Source organism: Acanthochromis polyacanthus, chromosome 5, assembly GCF_021347895.1.
Source record: "Acanthochromis polyacanthus isolate Apoly-LR-REF ecotype Palm Island chromosome 5, KAUST_Apoly_ChrSc, whole genome shotgun sequence".
NCBI classification, from domain to species: domain Eukaryota; kingdom Metazoa; phylum Chordata; class Actinopteri; family Pomacentridae; genus Acanthochromis; species Acanthochromis polyacanthus.
In genome coordinates, this window is record NC_067117.1 from 40,867,883 (window position 1) to 40,885,016 (window position 17,134).

At 40.3% G+C, this 17,134-nt stretch overlaps 1 protein-coding gene across 1 annotated transcript; it reads left to right on the forward strand.

Annotated features, from left to right (window-relative positions):
• The first annotated feature begins 13 nt into the window (after positions 1–13).
• On the forward strand, positions 14–16,774 carry psmf1 (proteasome inhibitor subunit 1). The gene is made up of 7 exons (XM_022213869.2): positions 14–241; positions 2,617–2,769; positions 6,660–6,742; positions 7,061–7,249; positions 13,910–13,966; positions 14,514–14,672; positions 16,068–16,774. Exons 1-7 carry the CDS (start codon positions 113–115, stop codon positions 16,117–16,119), a joined length of 822 nt encoding a protein of 273 aa, XP_022069561.2. The 5' UTR covers positions 14–112; the 3' UTR covers positions 16,120–16,774.
• Positions 16,775–17,134: the final 360 nt, after the last annotated feature.

Here is a 17,134-nt window from a genome sequence, read left to right on the forward strand (position 1 = left end):
ACCCAGGAAATACCTGCTGTTGGCGAGAACTTGACGAAGTAAAGCCCCTGTCAGGACTTTCGTTTTCATTTCTTGACTGGAAACAGAGTTGATGTCGGTGTATTGAAGAGAGATGGCAGGTTTAGAGGTGTTGTACACCTGTGTCGCAGGTAGCATCAGCTGCCCGCAGGACGCCATGGTGTGCTTCGTCCACTGGGAGATGATAAAGAGCGGATACAGATGTGTCGGAGCTGGAGACGAGGTGAGATAAAGCAGCTAGCTAGACTTGTGTTAGCTCTGGTGCAAACAACAACACAGCAGCTCAACGACAACCTGCTCATTAGTCAGCCTGGATGGATTCAGCTCATTATTTTAAGGAATTTATATGTTTACGAGTCAAAACTAACGGAATGTGGATTCATATGAAAAGAGTCAAAGGATCAATAGATGCTGAATACGATTTGTAATTAAAAACTTTCTGTTTTTCAAATAAAATATATGCCGAATCAAAGAGCCTCTTTTTATTCTTCAGACAAACCTTTTGGTTCGGTTGTTTAAATAATTTTGGCACGTTCTACTCAATGAGACCTTTAACTGTCGTTTTTATCAACGAACCTCTGTTCCTGTTAGTAGCTGCGTTTAGCTTAGCATTGGCCTCCTGTAAGAGTATCACCTCCTGTGTGTAGCTGACATTATCCAGCCACTGTACCTGTCTGACAGACGGCTTTTAGCTTTGCTCCTTAGAGCTGTCGTTTCACTACAGAATCAAACAGAAGCTGATTTAAAATGGAGGTCTGACGAGCTCTAAAAAGTGTCATGTCATCTTTAGCAGGCTAACGCAGTTCCACCACAATACTGCACAAGTACTGAACTACTTGACACAGTGGAGAAGTGTACTTGAATAAAAGTGCAAAAATATTGTACATCAAAATGTACTTCAAGTACCAAAAGTAAAAGTACTCACTATGCAGGATGGATAGTTTTGCATATGTGTATACAGTCATGGCAAAAATGATTAGACCGCCTTTATTTTTTTCAATTTCTTGTTCATTTTAATGCCTGGTACAACCAAAGGTGCATTGCTTTGGACAAATGTGATGATACCAACAAAAATATCTCATAAGAGTTTAATTTCAGAGCTGATATCAGACATTTTCCATGGTTTTCTTGATACTAACCTAAACCACTTCAGTTCTTCCATCAGTAGCTATAGAAAACAGCTTTTAGGATTCCATGTTTTCTTTTCTGTCTGTTTTAGTGACATGATCCACTCAGGAGTTAGTACTGATTCATAACCATTGTTTCTGATGACTGCAGCCATGCGTCTTGGCATGCTCTCCACCAGCTTCTGATCACAGCAGACCATTCCTGTTGCACTAATTCTAACTAATCTGCTTTGTTTTTTGGAGTTTGTGGTTCTCCATTTTGTGTTTGATGGTTTCCCACAGGTTTTCATTTAGATTTAGATCTGGTGATTGAACAACCAAGGCATGGTTCCAATGTTCTGCTTCTCCATCCAGGCTTTAACTGACCTTGTCTTGTTGGAAAATCCAGTCATTGGAGGCAGGAAAGAGTTATCCAGCTGATGGAAGAAGACTGTTTTCCAGAGTAGTCCTGTTCATGACCTGGTTCATTCTCCCTGTTCCACCCAGACTGAACCAACCCCAGATGATCACTGATCCACCCCCATGTTTTACTGTAGGGGCAGACAGTCTGGTTTGTAGCTTCTCTTGGCTTCCTCCTAACCAGTAAGTTGTCTGGAGTGAACATCAGCTGAAAACTGGATTCATCCCTGAAGAGAACCTTAGCCCAATCATCAACAGTCCAATCCTTGTGATCCCAGCAAAGAGTAACCAGGCTTTCCTCTGCCTTTCCTTGATGAAGGGCTTCTTCCTGCCCTGTGTGACTTCAGACCAGCTTCAACAAGTTGCTTTCCAACTGTTCTTGCCAAACAAGTCACATTTCTGAACAGTACCGACTCATTTTTAAGTTCCCTGGAGGTCTGAGGATGATTTCTAATGCAGAACTGGATGAGTGACGGTCATCTGGTGGGTAGAAAGATGTTTCCTGACCAGCTAGCAGTTTGGTAGAAACATATTGGGATTGATTTTTCTTGGTGTAATGAAGATTGTCATGGAGATCTTCTGGGGTTTTTTTGCCTCCTGTCTCTCATTCAAACCAATTTCCAGCAGTACCAGGATGGCTGCCTTTGTGTCTTCACATAATCTTTAGTTTTAGGCATTATGTGAGAGCTGACAACTTCTGAGCTGTGCTACGACTTGAATGTCAGCAGGAAACCATTCTAGACCTTTACATGTGCAGTGCTGCTTATGACATGAAATGTCCTCTTCTATACCCTGGAATAGAATGAAGCTGAAGCATGTCAAACAGGATATAAAGTATGATGGAATCAATCAGCTGCATTTTTGGTTGTGTTAATTGTATTCTTCAGGTAATAAACCTTTAGTGTTACCAGGCATTGAAATGAACAAGAAATTGAAGAAAATGAGGGTGGTCTATTCATTTTTTCCATGACTCTATTTGTTGATTGCTTCATAAATGACATAGTGTGTTATTAATCTGGGTGAATCTTCCTCTTTGTTTCTGTGTCTTTCTTGCTCCTCTTCCATCCTTCAGCCTCGCAGCAGTGATAAGAAGTCAGAGCTCCTTCCTGCTGACTGGAGCAGCAACAAGGAGCTCTACAGTCTACGGTACAAAGCCACCGACACCGACAACCAGATACTGCTCAAAGCCATTACTGTTGACTCCACCTTGATCTTCAACCTGATGGTAGGTAAACCTCTGCCTCTGAACTCCAGCAGCTTGTTTTAGCCCAGTATGTCGATGCTCTTCGCTTATTGTTGGAGCTGGCAGACGAACGGCTTAATTGCTGAATTTGGAGACTAATAAGTCAGAAAAACTGCCTAATTACTGTCATATAGTCTCTGTTGGAGATGGCAAACACACATCCATAAAATCTGTCGACACATTACCTGCACAAAGGTAACCAAAAACCGTTTTCAGGGATCTGAAACGTGATGATTTACAAGTTGTGATATAACCAGAAATCGGTGTTTCCTGGTTTTCTTGACTTCCTGAATTTAGATGTGACCAAAGTAGAACAGGAAGCGGCATGATACATAAACTAGAAGCAGAGACGACTCAAAAATGTGTGTGTGGGGGTCACGTTTTTCCAGAAAAATGTGACTCCATATTCTGTAGATATTTAAGTGCTGAGCTGTTTTAGTTTGTTTTCATGCTTGTCTCCTATCTGCTCTATGGGAACACAGCCTGCAGTTCAGATGAAAAGTCTTTGGATTGTTGTTACGTGACGGCTGGTTGCTGCTGAGTCACTAAAGACTCTTCAGCTAAAATGTGGATTGCAGCATTTTTTGCCTTTTTTTAAAAAAAAAAAAAAATCTAATTTAAAAAAGTGGTTTGCATGTGTGGTGTCCCTAAAGTCTGAGCATGGAGGCAAAAACACGTATTCTCAATAAATGAATTTTTTAACAACATTTTTTTCAATATATATATTTTTAATAGATTGAATTTATTTTGTATTACATAATTAATCAAATATATGTTTAATGTATTAGCCTTATTTAACCTGTGGTAGCAAATAAATGCTACTTAATGAAGTTTCCTCTGTGTCCAGTCTTTAGGGACACTCTGTGGATTACAGTGGGTACGGAAAGTATTCAGACCCCTTGAAATGTTTCACTCTCTGTGTCATTGCAGCCATTTGCCAAAATCAAAAAAGTTCATTTTATTTCTCATTAATGTACACTCAGCACCCCATCTTGACAGAAAAAAACCCCAGAAATGTAGAAATTTTTGCAAACTTATTAAAAAAGAAAAAGTGAAATATCACATGGTCAGAAGTATTCAGACCCTGTGCTCAGTATTGAGTAGAAGCAGCCTTTTCAGCTAGTACAGCCATGAGTCTTCTTGGTAATGACACAACACATTTTTCACACCTGGATTTGGGGATCCTCTGCCATTCTTCCTTGCAGATCCTCTCCAGTTCTGTCAGGTTGGATGGTGAACGTTGGTGGACAGACATTCTGAGGTCTCTCCAGAGATGCTCAATTGGGTTTAGGTCAGGGCTCTGGCTGGGCCAGTCAAGAACGGTCACAGAGTTGTTCTGAAGCCACTCCTTTGTTATTTTAGCTGTGTGCTTAGGGTCATTGTCCTGTTGAAAGGTGAACCTTTGGCCCAGTCTGAGGTCCTGAGCACTCTGGAAGAGGTTTTCCTCCAGGATATCTCTGTACTTGGCCACATTCATCCTTCCTTCAGTTGCAACCAGTCGTCCTGTCCCTGCAGCTGAAGAACACCCCCACAACATGATGCTCCACCACCATGTTTCACTGTAGGGATTGTATTGATCAGGTGATGAGCAGTGCCTGCTTTTCTCCACACATACCGCTTAGAATTAACACCAAAAATTCAATCTTGGTCTCATCAGACCAGAGAATCTTATTTCTCATAGTCTGGGAGTCCTTCATGTGTTTTTTCAAACTCTATGCAGGCTTTCATGTGTCTTGCACTGAGGAGAGGCTTCCGTCGGGCCACTCTGCCATAAAGCCCCGACTGGTGGAGGGCTGCAGTGATAGTTGACTTTGTGGAACTTTCTCCTATCTCCCGACTGCATCTCTGGAGCTCAGCCACAGTGATCTTTGGGTTCTTCTTTACCTCTCTCACCAAGGCTCTTCTCCCACCATTGCTCAGTTTGGCTGGACGGCCGGGTCTAGGAAGAGTTGTGGTCGTCCCAAACTTCTTCCGTTTGAGGATTATGGAGGTCACTGTGCTCTGAGGAACCTTGAGTGCTGCAGAAATTCTTTGTAACCTTGGCCAGATCTGTGCCTTGCCACAATTCTGTCTGAGCTCCTTGGGCAGTTCCTTCCACCTCATGATTCTCATTTGCTCTGACATGCACTGTGAGCTGTAAGGTCTTATATAGACAGGTGTGTGCCTTTCCTAATCAAGTCCAATCAGTTTAATTAAACACAGCTGGACTCCAATAAAGAAGCAGAACCATCTCAAGAAGGATCAGAAGAAATGGACAGCATGTGAGTTAAATATGAATGTCGCTGCAAAGGGTCTGAATACTTCTGACCATGTGATATTTCAGTTTTTCTTTTTTAATACATTTGCAAAAATTTCTACATTTCTCTTTTTTTCCTGTCAAGATGGGGTGCTGAGTGTACATTAATGAGAAATAAAATGAACTTTTTTGATTTTGGCAAATGGCTGCAATGACACAGAGAGTGAAAAATTTCAAGGGGTCTGAATACTTTCCGTACCCATTGTAAAGTGATTTTGAGTCACGATCTTCAGTTTAGATTATGTTTTATGATGGGACAACGTGTCACAGATGAGTAGTTCAAAGACCTTTGGACAGTTGAAAATCTGGCAAGTTTTTCTGTTTAAGTTTCTGGTGTTGACCTTTTTTTTGTAAAGATAAAATGGAGGTTTGATTACACAAAACAGGATATTTGACATGAGAAATGTGAGGCTTAGAAAAAGGCCATTTTTGTGTAGATATAAACTTTAGGAATAAAATATCCACCAGGATAACAAGAATGTATTTCATCCATCTCTGAGTTAAAAAAATTGTCCAAATCAGTCCAAAACATCCCCGTATAGCAGAGGTGTCAAACATGCGGCTCGTGGGCCTAAAGCGGCCTGCCAGAGGGTCCAATCCAGCCCCCTCTGTAAAGTGTAAAAATTACAGTAAAACTATAAATTTCAAATAATTTTTCCACCATGACAGTTGTTTTGATCATAAAGTAGAATTCTAGATTCTTCTGTTTTGTATCACATTTTTCTAACATTTTGTCTTGTTTGTTTTTTTTGTCTGACTTTTGTTGTTGTCTCAGGTTTTTGTTGTTTTGTGTTTCCATTTTGTCTCGCTTATTCTTTTTGTCTTATTTTTGTCATTTTGCGTTTTGCTTTATTCATTGTTTTGTGTGTCATTTTTGTCATTTTGTGTTTTTTTTGTTGTTTTGTTTCTCGCTTTTGTCATTTTTTGTTTAGTTTTTGCCGCTTGTCCATTTTTTGTCTTGTTTTTGTTGTTTTTTGTCTTTTTTTGCCTGACTTTTGTCATTTTGATCATAAAGTAGAATACTATATCATTCAGTTCCAGATAACTAAAAGTTTTGTCTTTTTGCAGATAAACTGTAATCTGTAGGTTGTAATGCACAAATGATAAACTGAGGCTGAATGTTTTTCAAACTGAATTATTTTTCTTAACAAATTCCAGGTTCTACATGAGGTTTTGTAAAAAGATAATTTCTTAAATGTGAACATTTTCAGAATGTACTTTTTTGCACTAAAACAAAGGAGAAATTGGAGTTGTGGTTATGTAGAGGTTATTGTGCTGTGAGTGAACTGAATGTGGAACCTGAACTAGAATGAATTTGACGCCCTGCCCTGTAGGGAAGCCACACCTGTACCCACAGAGCACCTTTTCTACCTCACTGCAGTAAAGTGAGAGCTGGCAGTGACCACTGGGGGTCAGCAAAAACAAGATGTTCAAGTAATGTTCATGTTGCTAATGCTCATCTTTAAACATGAGCCTGTTTGTTCAGGTCAGATTCCACACGTTACCCTGCAGACCTGCCGGTTTAGTGTTTAGGTGATTAATAACATGTTTTCTATGTTTGTTTCTGTGTTTGAAGAACTCAGGCACGCAGCAGGTGTCAGACTTGACCGTGAACATCAGCGATCACGTGGATGCTGACCAGCTGCACACCTTTGACAGGTTGGTGTGTTATCATTGTTTAAAGTCCTGATGATGACCATCAGCAGGGAGCAGACCGCTGTGTTCAGCCTGTTCTTCCTCATCAAACGGAATAATCTGAAGAACCAGTTCATGTGGTTTTAAAGTCATTTAGTGTTAAAGACTATGCATACTGCTTTAATCCAGTCTGAAATAACTCAGCAACTGCTGGCTGTATGTGTTTAGTTGTGCTTTTGAAAATGATTATGTGCAGCATTTAAAGCTGATCAGACAGTACAGAACAGTCTGACAGATCCGCTGTCCTGATGAATGAAATGAAGAGCTCTTTCTTGTTTGCAGCGTGTTCAAGAGTGCAGACAGTTTGTCAGAGAAGGTGAAGACTCAGCTGCTGCCCTCCCAGGACAGATCAGCAGGACAGAGGAAGAGTCGGAGGGAGGAGGAGGAGGATGAGCAGAGAAGAAGAGCAGATGACAGCGACCCCCTCCGGATCCCCGGCAGACATCCTCGTCAGGGAACACAGCCGCACTGGTGGGTGATGACGCAGCCAAAAACTGTTTGTTCAGATACTAGTTTTATTAGTTTATTCTCAAAATCACTAATATGAAGTTTTTAGAACATGTTTGCTGTTTTTGTAGTTTCTGTTTTGACTGCATAAAAAAGACTTAAAAAAGGGGAAGAAGGGATCAAATCATTTCAAAGTCTTCAATCTGACTCCACTGATGCGTTTTCATTCATTCAGTGCTCTTTGCAGCATTTCTATCTTTCCTAACTGCTTCACTGTCTTCATGCAAACTGCAGAATCTGGTAGATGTGGAAAGCGGAGCATGTTTGTCTCTGTGACTAACAGAAGACATGGATGATTAACAGAAGAGAGAGAATCTTTCTTTAGATGCTCTTAGAGCTGCTCAACATAAATCTAGGGTCTCCAGTAGTCTTCATTACATTCAGAAGCAGTTTTAAGAAACATTTTGTGTCCAGTTACTTTTGAACATTTGGACATCGTTTTAACTCACACACAGTTCTTTCTATACTGGTGTAAATTCACTCAGATTACAGCAGAGACTCTGCATTATAATGTAGTGTTGATTATTTCAGAGTGAATGTGAGGAAGAACAAAAAACAACAACAAAAAAAGAGCATCTGTCCAAATAATTCCTGTCTGGACCGATCTAGTGTCAGTTACTGTGTGACTGAACATGATTCACCAGTCTGCTATCTTATGAACAGAAATCTGTTCATGTTTTCAGTTCTTCCTGAGCACTGGATGAATAAAATGTGTGTAATGCTTAATGACCTTCAACCTTTGGCACAGGTAATGTTTCTTTAATGTTGGATAAACTTATTTGATGAGTGTTAAAAATTCCTCTATGCAGAATAAACTCTGATTATCAATCACAAATGATTAACTCGTTAAACTAAAGCCAATCGGGTGTAAAAGTTGAGCTCACTGTGAGACGTGCAGATTCCCATAGACTGTCCAGGTGGATTAGACGGTTTGTTTGCAGCCTGAGGAGCTAGAATGAATTCATCTTCAAATATTTTCACAAATGATTAATTATTTTCAGTAATATTTAAAGAAAAATGTAGAAAAAAAATCAGATTCAAGCTTTTTAATGTGAATTTTATTCTTTTTTTAATTACTTCTAACTTTTTCTTTTCCTTTTTACTCCTCTGTAACAGTAAACTCAATGTCTTTGTGCTGTGAACAAAACAGGACATTTCAGGACGTCATCTTGTAGTTAAGGAACACTAAGTGGCATATTTCACCATTTTCACATGTTTTTTTTTGTTAAAACTGACAAATCGCAATGAATTAGTCAGTAGCTGCTGTGGCCCCATCCACAAACCAAGAAAATAAATCAGCAACCAGGATTTAATCCTCAAGATTCTGATGCCATCAAACCCCAAATTAGTTCACAGATGCATACACAGACAGACAGACAGACAGACAGACACACACACACACACACACACACACACACACACACACACACACACACGTTGTTTTTCTATACCGGTGGGGACTTACCATTGACTCCCATTCATATCTAACTCCTAACCCTAACCTTAACCATCACCAAATCAATGCCTAACCCTAAACAAACGTTTTTGCACTTTTACATTTTTTATTAACAACGATATGGCCAAGAAAACGGTGTTGCCACCCGTGGGGACCTCATTTTAGGTCCCCACCGTAAGACAAGTCCCCACCTTTATAGCAAATAGTCAGGTCAAAGTCCCCACCGGAATAGCAGAAACAAGTACACACACACACACACACACACACACACACACACACACACCCCTCTGGATGTGCTGAGTCCAGACAGAGCAGCTGTTCGTAAATGAGGCCAGAGCTCAGGCTGCTACAGTGCGTGTTTGCACTTAAATTAGACACGTTATGGGGACATCAGTCTGTTTTCACAACACATATTTCACATTTTAGAAAAAAAATGGTTTTAGATTTCAGTAAGTGTCCAGGAAAAGAATGTAAGTCAGTGTGATTTCCTCAGAAGGGATGGAAACATAAAGTGTGTGTGTGTTTACGCTGTCATCTTGAATCAGTGGATATTAGAATGAAGATTTGGTTGAAGGTTAGATTTACCCTCTGCACCCAAACAGTTTCAGGCTTTTTTTTTTCTTTGCTCCTGTCACATGTTTCCTCCCTGTAGGCTCATTATTCACTACAATCTAAGTCCTTCACCTCTGTGGAAACAGAACAACCGTGGCTGGATGTAGAGAGAACTCAGGGATGTCTGTATAACACAGTACAGTGGGGTGGATTCTGAAAATGAAAAATAATAAGAGTTGAAATGCTTTGATTGTTGATTACAGAAAACAAAAACACTAAGCCTTCAGCTGAATAGTCAGTCACCAACGAGTTCATGGTTGGTCTGTCAGGTGTATACACATATACAGTCTATGGATAAGTGCAGATTTTTTAGCTTTGTACAGAATCTAGTTTACCTTTAATTGGGGCATTAGAATAAAGTGATTTTATTAAAGTAGCACTGTTTCCTGCTTAGATTTGGATGTGTGTTCTGATGAAATGATGCATGCCGATGAGCAGCTGAAGGACCTGAAGCTGAAACAGTTTGTAAAGTATAACAAAGTTATAATGCCATAAATCATGAAAAGATCGAAATGAAAGCTGAATCTTCCTGATGATCACTCACATCAGCATATGAACACAAATTTTACCACTATTGGAAAAATGATGATTTTACATACTATAGAGGATTTACTACTTGGATTTCAAATTTTGTTTCCATTCTTGCCTCTTGTCTGCTCGGTGTAAACACCGCTCCTGCATACTCTCTGAAGTATTGTCATGCGACCATTGAACCACAGCTGAGTCCCTGAAGGCCTCCTGGTTGCACTAAAGAGCACAGACCTTTCTGTTTTCACACGATCTAGCTAAAACAAATGACTTATTATTGGTAGTTTTAAAAATGGAACATGTAGACTAAAGTGATTTTGAAGAAATATCACAGGTTAGGCTTAGATTTGGTTCAGTGTACCACCTGAAGGAACATCACACATGATAAGTTTAAAGAATGTCAGAAAGTTAATGAGAAAAGCACTCAGAGCGCAGTGCTCGGCCAACTCTGCTCACTCTTTGTATCATTTGTGCTGAGCGTGTGTTCTGCATGTGTACGCTATGTATGGATACTGAATCATGTGACCTAAGTATGTAGTGACGGTGGGAATTGATGGGACTCAGAGACACCCCCACAATTTAATCAGTTGTTCCTTGTATCATTTATGATGGATAAGTCCTGGGAAGTCCTCAGTATCTCACAATGATACAGAAACCTTTAACAAATCCATGGATCCAGACTTTAAGCTGCATCACTGCCAGAATCTGATCACTTGGTCCTTGTGTCATTTCTGACCTTACCAGAAAATTTTATCCAAATCCATTTGTCTGTTTTTGAGTAATCTTACTAACAGACAGACAGACGGACACATGTACGCCAATCATCACATAACTCTGCCGCATTCCTTGGTGGAGTAAAAATCCAACTATTCTCAGTTTATTACAGAGGAAAGGTTACGTCTTTCAAATCTACCAGTGGGTTTTTGGGCTCAGAAGGTTAAAGGTGAGATTTAGTTTTAGAGGTTAAAGTCAGGTTAGGGTTAGTTAGAGTTACTTAGAGTAAGCCTGACAGCTTTAATTGCAACAGATATTTAAGTTGTAAAACTGTCATTTAGTTCTCTTTAAGGATTGTTATCAATCTTTGTCACTGATGATGGGGTTGATGAATGAGATGTTTTGATGCAGATTTTCAGTCATCAAGGAGATCAATAATTGTTCTAGCCTGGCCGCGCTAGACCCATGTTCTGAATTCTGAAGGCACAAGGGTCTAGGACCGCTCGACAGGGAGGGAGGCGGGCTTAAAGGTTGTCTTTCAAATCACTCTGCAGCAATTGGGTAGGTATACAACCAATCAGCGCAACGAATAGGCTGATGTAGTTCCTAGAGCGCCGGCGGATTGTGGCTAAGTCCCATTAGCTTCCCAACCAGCAGAGCCAACTGGTATATTAAGGATTTGCCATATCCCGTCGGCATAAGTCCAAATACGTCTTTCTTCTCAATGAAACACTTCAGTGCCGTCCTTTGTTTATCTTTCAAGTTGAATTTTAGCTTCAAATCTTTAAGGGCTGTGGCCAAAGCCGAGTCGAAAGATAACTGTTTATTGTGCACCGGTTGTTTCTGTCAGAATCGTCACGCCTCTGTCGTCACTTAGTTACGCCCGCCTTCTGACTCTACACTTCATGGTGATTGGTCCGGCCAGTTTTAGGAGAATCCAGCCTCAAGCCTTATGGAGGGTAACTAGACCCACCCTGGCAGAGAATTAAATTCGTTGCTGTGGGTTGTCTAGCGCGGCAATAAAATGTGCAATAATACAAACTCCAACACAAAACTTCACTGAAATGCCTTTGGTTATTCTTGTTTTGCATATTACATGTAATTAAAGGGGTCTGCACAGTGATCAGTGGTTAGCACTGTCACCTTGCAGCTAGGAGATCCCTGGTTTGTGTCCAGATCTGGGATCTTTCTGCATGGAGTCTCCATGTTCTCCTGTACATGTGTGGCTTTTCTCCAGGTTCTCCAGCTTCCTCCCACAGTCCAAAAACAATGCTGAGATTAACTGGTGATTCTAAATTGTCTGTAGGTGTGAATGAGAGTGTGATTGTTTGTCTCTATGTGTAGCCCTGTGATAGACTGTTACCTGTCCAGGTGAACCTTCACCCTCAGTCAGCTGGGACAGACTCCACCCCCAATGACCCTGATGAGGTCTAAGCGATGTATGGATGGATGTAATTAAAGACAGCTTTCAGCATTCATCCGTCAGTGTTGATGTGTAATCAGCAGTGCTGTGGGGACTCAGAGTGGCAGAAAGAAGAGTCGACTGCCTCAGAGCCAAAGTAGCGCACATTCAAATAATTTAGTTTTCATCAGGAATCTGTAAAATGTGGAAAAATGCTAAATATTTTAATACCAATAATCTATTGACCCCCAGCCCTTATAACACATAATAAACTCGTGTTCTTGTTTTCGATTTCTTGCTGACATTGTACCAATGAGATGGTTAATAATGTAGCATTATGGAAATTCCTGTGAATGTATGATTTAAAGGCAACCTAATCAAATCGAATCATGTGCATTTTACTGGGGACAGATGCTGCAGAGGAGGCAGATGCTGCTTTCTTATAAGATAGGATGAAATTTTATTAATCCTGAAGGAAATTTTTTATCAGAAATTGCTCAGAAAAAACAAAATATAACATAAATTCAGTGCCTATGCTATGCCTGAGGAGCTTGGATTACTTTTTTCTGCCTTTTCATGCTGCATTATTTGTGTGATGTAACGAAATCAATTATTAAGATGTTGCAACATCAGATATTTTTTAAATTGAAGAAACAAGAAGTCGATCAGCCTCACAGCCTGTCTGTAACTACAGCATCAAAGTAGAGAATGTGTGGTCAGGGGTTAGTACTGTCCTCTGAAGTGGGAGAAACACCTCCCCCCCCGGTCCTCTTAGCCGTGACCTGATCAGATGAGATGCGATGTGATGTCAGCACTTTATCGACCTCACTGCCGTCGCCTCCTCGTCCCCGGAGAGACGCAGAGAGGATGAGATAAGGACGAGAAAACAGTGACAGATGGAGAGGAAGTAGAGCAAAATCTGAGAGGAAGGAGAGAAAAGATAAAGAAAAGGGAAAGAAAATCAGAAGAACAGATACAAGGAACAAAGAAATGAGTAATAAAAGATGTGGGAATTGAGCAGAGAGGTTGGAAAGAACAATTAGACTCTCTAATGGGACAGTAGGCAGCATGTAATGTTGAACTGTAGAAGCTGGCTTGTAGAAAATTAGACTTCTGTGATCTTCCTCCTTCTGAAAACACCTGAATTAACTGAGCTCATCAAAGAAAACACACATTAAGCTATAAAATCTCATGACATTGTTTCTCTTTGTGGTCATTGTGTCTCTGGATATTCTTTTTGTTTCTTTAAAGTCATTAAACGTCTCTTTGGCTCATTTTCACGTGTTTGTGATCATCTTTGTGCATCATTGTGATTATTTTGAGTCTTTTCTGTCATCCTTTTGAGTTGTTTAGTGTCTCTTTAGTGTAATTTTACCATTTCTTTGTGGCCAATATGCATCTTTTTCTTTTTGTGCTCTTTTGTCTCGTTGTGGTCATCTTTGGTGTCATTGTGGTCGTTCTGCATCACTTTGTGTTTGTTTTATGTCTCTTGGGGTCGTATTGCATCTCTCTGAGCTTGTTATGCGTGTCTTGGGCTACTTTTGTGTCCATTTGCAGTCATTTTGTATTTCTTTATGGTCATTTTCAAAGTTTCTGTAGTTATTTTGCATTTCTTTGAGGTCTTTGTCTTTTCATTGAACTCTGACTTTTTAATAAGAATTAAGGAGAGGTGTCCCATGTCCCCCATATATTATGAGAAATACTCATAGGATGTGATGACAATGGTTTTAATTCAGATATTTAATGCATGTTTGTAGCTTCAGAAGTGATGATGTCTGTCACTCGTTACTGGTTTTAGCCTGAATTTTGCTTGATTGTCTTCTCTGTGGTAAAAAAAAAAAAAAAAGTCTTTAAGTTGATTTTTAGGCACAAAAACAAATGTTCTGTTTACAGATGTGTTGGTGTGTTTCAGGCCCGACCCCATGGTTCCTCCGTTTGCAGTTGGAGGAGCAGATCTGGATCCCTTTGGGTGAGTCCATGTCGTCCTGCATCATAAATCCCTCAAATCATTTTCAGATGTATATTTAAGCATGGCTCTGGTTTTGTTCTAATCTGGGATTTGGGGATGAACACGTAGTGACAGAGCAGCAGCGGTGGATTACTGGCGTCTGTCCAGATTCATTCCACCACTGAATGTGACGCTTTAACCTTAAACATCAGAGACATTACCAGACAGAAGCAGAACATCATTTTACCTCAGATGGAGCTTTTTTTGTCTCCTTCGCTTAGAGACTTCATAAATCGTATTAAACTCCTTAATTCACCCCTTTTGATTCACCTTAATTTGTTTTCAGGTTATTGTTATCACTTTATTCCTCACTAGCAGTGTCACTTCCACTAATAATAAGAATATGATGACACTCAAAAGTACTCGAACACAAGCCATCGTTTTATTAACCTCAAACTAATCATCTCTTTCTGATACTTTGCTGCCTTGATTTTTTATTTTAAACAATGAAACTGTAACGGCCTCCCATTACTTGTCCCTCCTCTCCGTGAACCTTCTCTCCCCTCAGATCTCGTACTGGTGGGATGATAGTCGACCCGCTGAGGTCGGGGTATCCTCGCTCTGGCTTTGACCCGTCTAGCGGCATCCCAGACATTCTGCCTCCTGGAGCTGTTCCCCCGGGAGCTCGATTCGACCCGTTTGGACCCGTCGGACGTCACAGACCAGGGTGAGACACACACACACACACACACACACACACACACACACACACACACACACACACACACACACACACACACACACACACACACGCCTCTCTCCGTCAGCGCCACCGCTGTGGACAAACTGGTTTGTATAAATAACTGAATATAAAGTGGTTCAAACCTGTGACAAGCTGCTGACACACTGATGCAACAATGATGACAGATTTAATGTTTTATCACTTAGAGGGACCAAATCGTAGAATTAAGTAGGATTTTTCCTGCAGGACTTTGACCATGTCAGTGGTTAGCATTGTCACCTCACAGCTAGAAGATCCCTGGTTCACATCCCAGCCTGGGACTGGGATCTTCATGCATGGAGTCTCCATGTTCTCCTGTACATGTGTGGCTTTTCTCCAGGTTCTCCAGCTTCCTCCCACAGTCCAGAAACATGCTGAGGTTAACTGGTGATTCTAAATTGTCTGTAGGTGTGAATGTGAGTGTGATTGTTTGTCTCTATGTGTAGCCCTGTGACAGACTGTTACCTGTCCAGGTGTCCTCTGTCTTCAGCCTCAGTCAGCTGTAATAGACTCCACCCCCCATGACCCTGATGAGGATGAAGCAGTGTATAGATGACGGATGGATGGACTTTGACCTATACAGAGTACCTTTACGTTGTTGTATTTTTACTTTTTTCTTAAGTAAAGGATCTGAACACTTCTCTCACCACTAGCATCAGTGTCTCCCTGAGGTTAGTGTTACTGAAACAAAGTAGTATGGATGTTATTTATAGCTGCTGTGAATTACTGTAAAATTACAGTTTCTAGACTCTGTCTCCATACCATTAAAAACAATGACAGCACATGGGTGTATGACAGTAATTAATTCATTTACTTCCTTTATTTAACCAGGAAGTCCCACTGAGATTAGAGATAAGAGAGACCCGGCCAAGGTAGCAGCCCTACAGAAGTTCTATAAAACAGATACATGATACACACAATAAACAATAAAACAGATTGACAGCTATTCAAATGACCTCTCAAGAAAAACATTCACATTCCTTTTTCGTTATATTCTTAGACTCATTAATGGATATGAATGTTTCCAGTTTAAGAGTTTTTTTTTTGAAGAATTCCATGACCAAGGTGCATGATGGGAGAATGCTGCTTAGCCACAGTGTGTTAGAACCCGGGAAACATTCAGAAGCTTCCACTTGGAGGTTTGATGGTAGCTACTAGGAGTGACAGTGAGAAGGTGCTGAGGTGTCCAGCAGAGCTTTATAGATGAGCATAGAGCAGTTTTGTTGTCTATGAATGCTTAGTGATGTCCAGCCAACCAGATCATAGAGAATGCAGTGGTCAGTGACAGATTCAGCATGTGTTAGTAATGACGGTGCTGTGTGTCTGTGTGTTCTGTTGCAGGCCTGATCCAGACCACATGCCTCCACCCGGCTATGATGACATGTTCATGTAGAAGCCAGCAGCTCCTCCTGTTTGCTCCTCTCATCCACGTCCTTTCCTCTGGCTCATAGCAGCTGTCTTCACCTGTTCGAGGGTTTCATCCAGTTTAGTGACTTACAAGTTCCAGTTTTCCGTGTTTGGAGAAGTTTGTTTTCAGATTTTCCTTTTGCATAACATATATACAACTTCTGCAGGAGACCCTTGTTCCTGATGTAAAAGAAACCGTCAAATAGACATCAGTTTGAAATAAAAGATGTCATCGATGTCATTTTGGACTAGTGTTGAAGAAGGAGATAGATACTGACCATAAACTCATATTTTGACATCTAAACGTTGGTGAGCTTCATTGTTGTGAAGCAGTGAGGTGACGTTTGGATGGGCTGCAGGGTGGATCTGAGTCCACAGGAGTCCATTTAATGAAAGATCACAGCTTCTGAAGCAGCAGTCTGTTTAGATTCTCATTTCATTCAGCTGCATCCTCTAGTTATGGTTTATTAATGTAAGAATTTTTTTTTTTTTTTTGCATTTCTCTTGGGAATATATTGAAAATAAAAGTTATAATAAAAATAAAGTTATTTACAATTGTTTTTCTTTGGTTTGTTATTAAAATTGAACTGATTGATCTCATGCCAAAATACGCTAATAAAAGCCTCTGAGTTTGCATTCTGCTCCGTGTTGTTTAGTTATTGTGTTGTTTAGTGCTGAATTTTGTAGGAAAATGCCACATTTATCGGCAAACGATAAGGTTAAAGCCCCTCCAACCATCTATTTGTTCAAAAAAAGTGCCCTAAATCATCTTGTTTTAGGTTATTTAATTTACTGCTGCATCCTCCTTATTCTGTCTGTCATACTGTTAGATTTTTTATTTCTACCCCTCATTACTTTAAGCTCAATAAGCTGTTATGTATTAATTTATTTGGCAGCTATCTCAAGTTGTTTTTATCTGTCCAGGTGAGCTGAGAGGTAAATATCGTAGTGGACACCACAGGTAGCGGGATAGTTAAAGAGGAGGAAAATGGCATACAGTG

Coding starts and splice junctions, on each gene's coding strand:
- psmf1 (XM_022213869.2), top strand. CDS start 113: ATGGCAGGTTTAGAGGTGTTGTACACCTGTGTCGCAGGTAGCATCAGC. Junction 6,743..7,060: donor CAGCTGCACACCTTTGACAG/GTTGGTGTGTTA, acceptor TCTTGTTTGCAG/CGTGTTCAAGAGTGCAGACA. Junction 13,967..14,513: donor GCAGATCTGGATCCCTTTGG/GTGAGTCCATGT, acceptor CTCTCCCCTCAG/ATCTCGTACTGGTGGGATGA.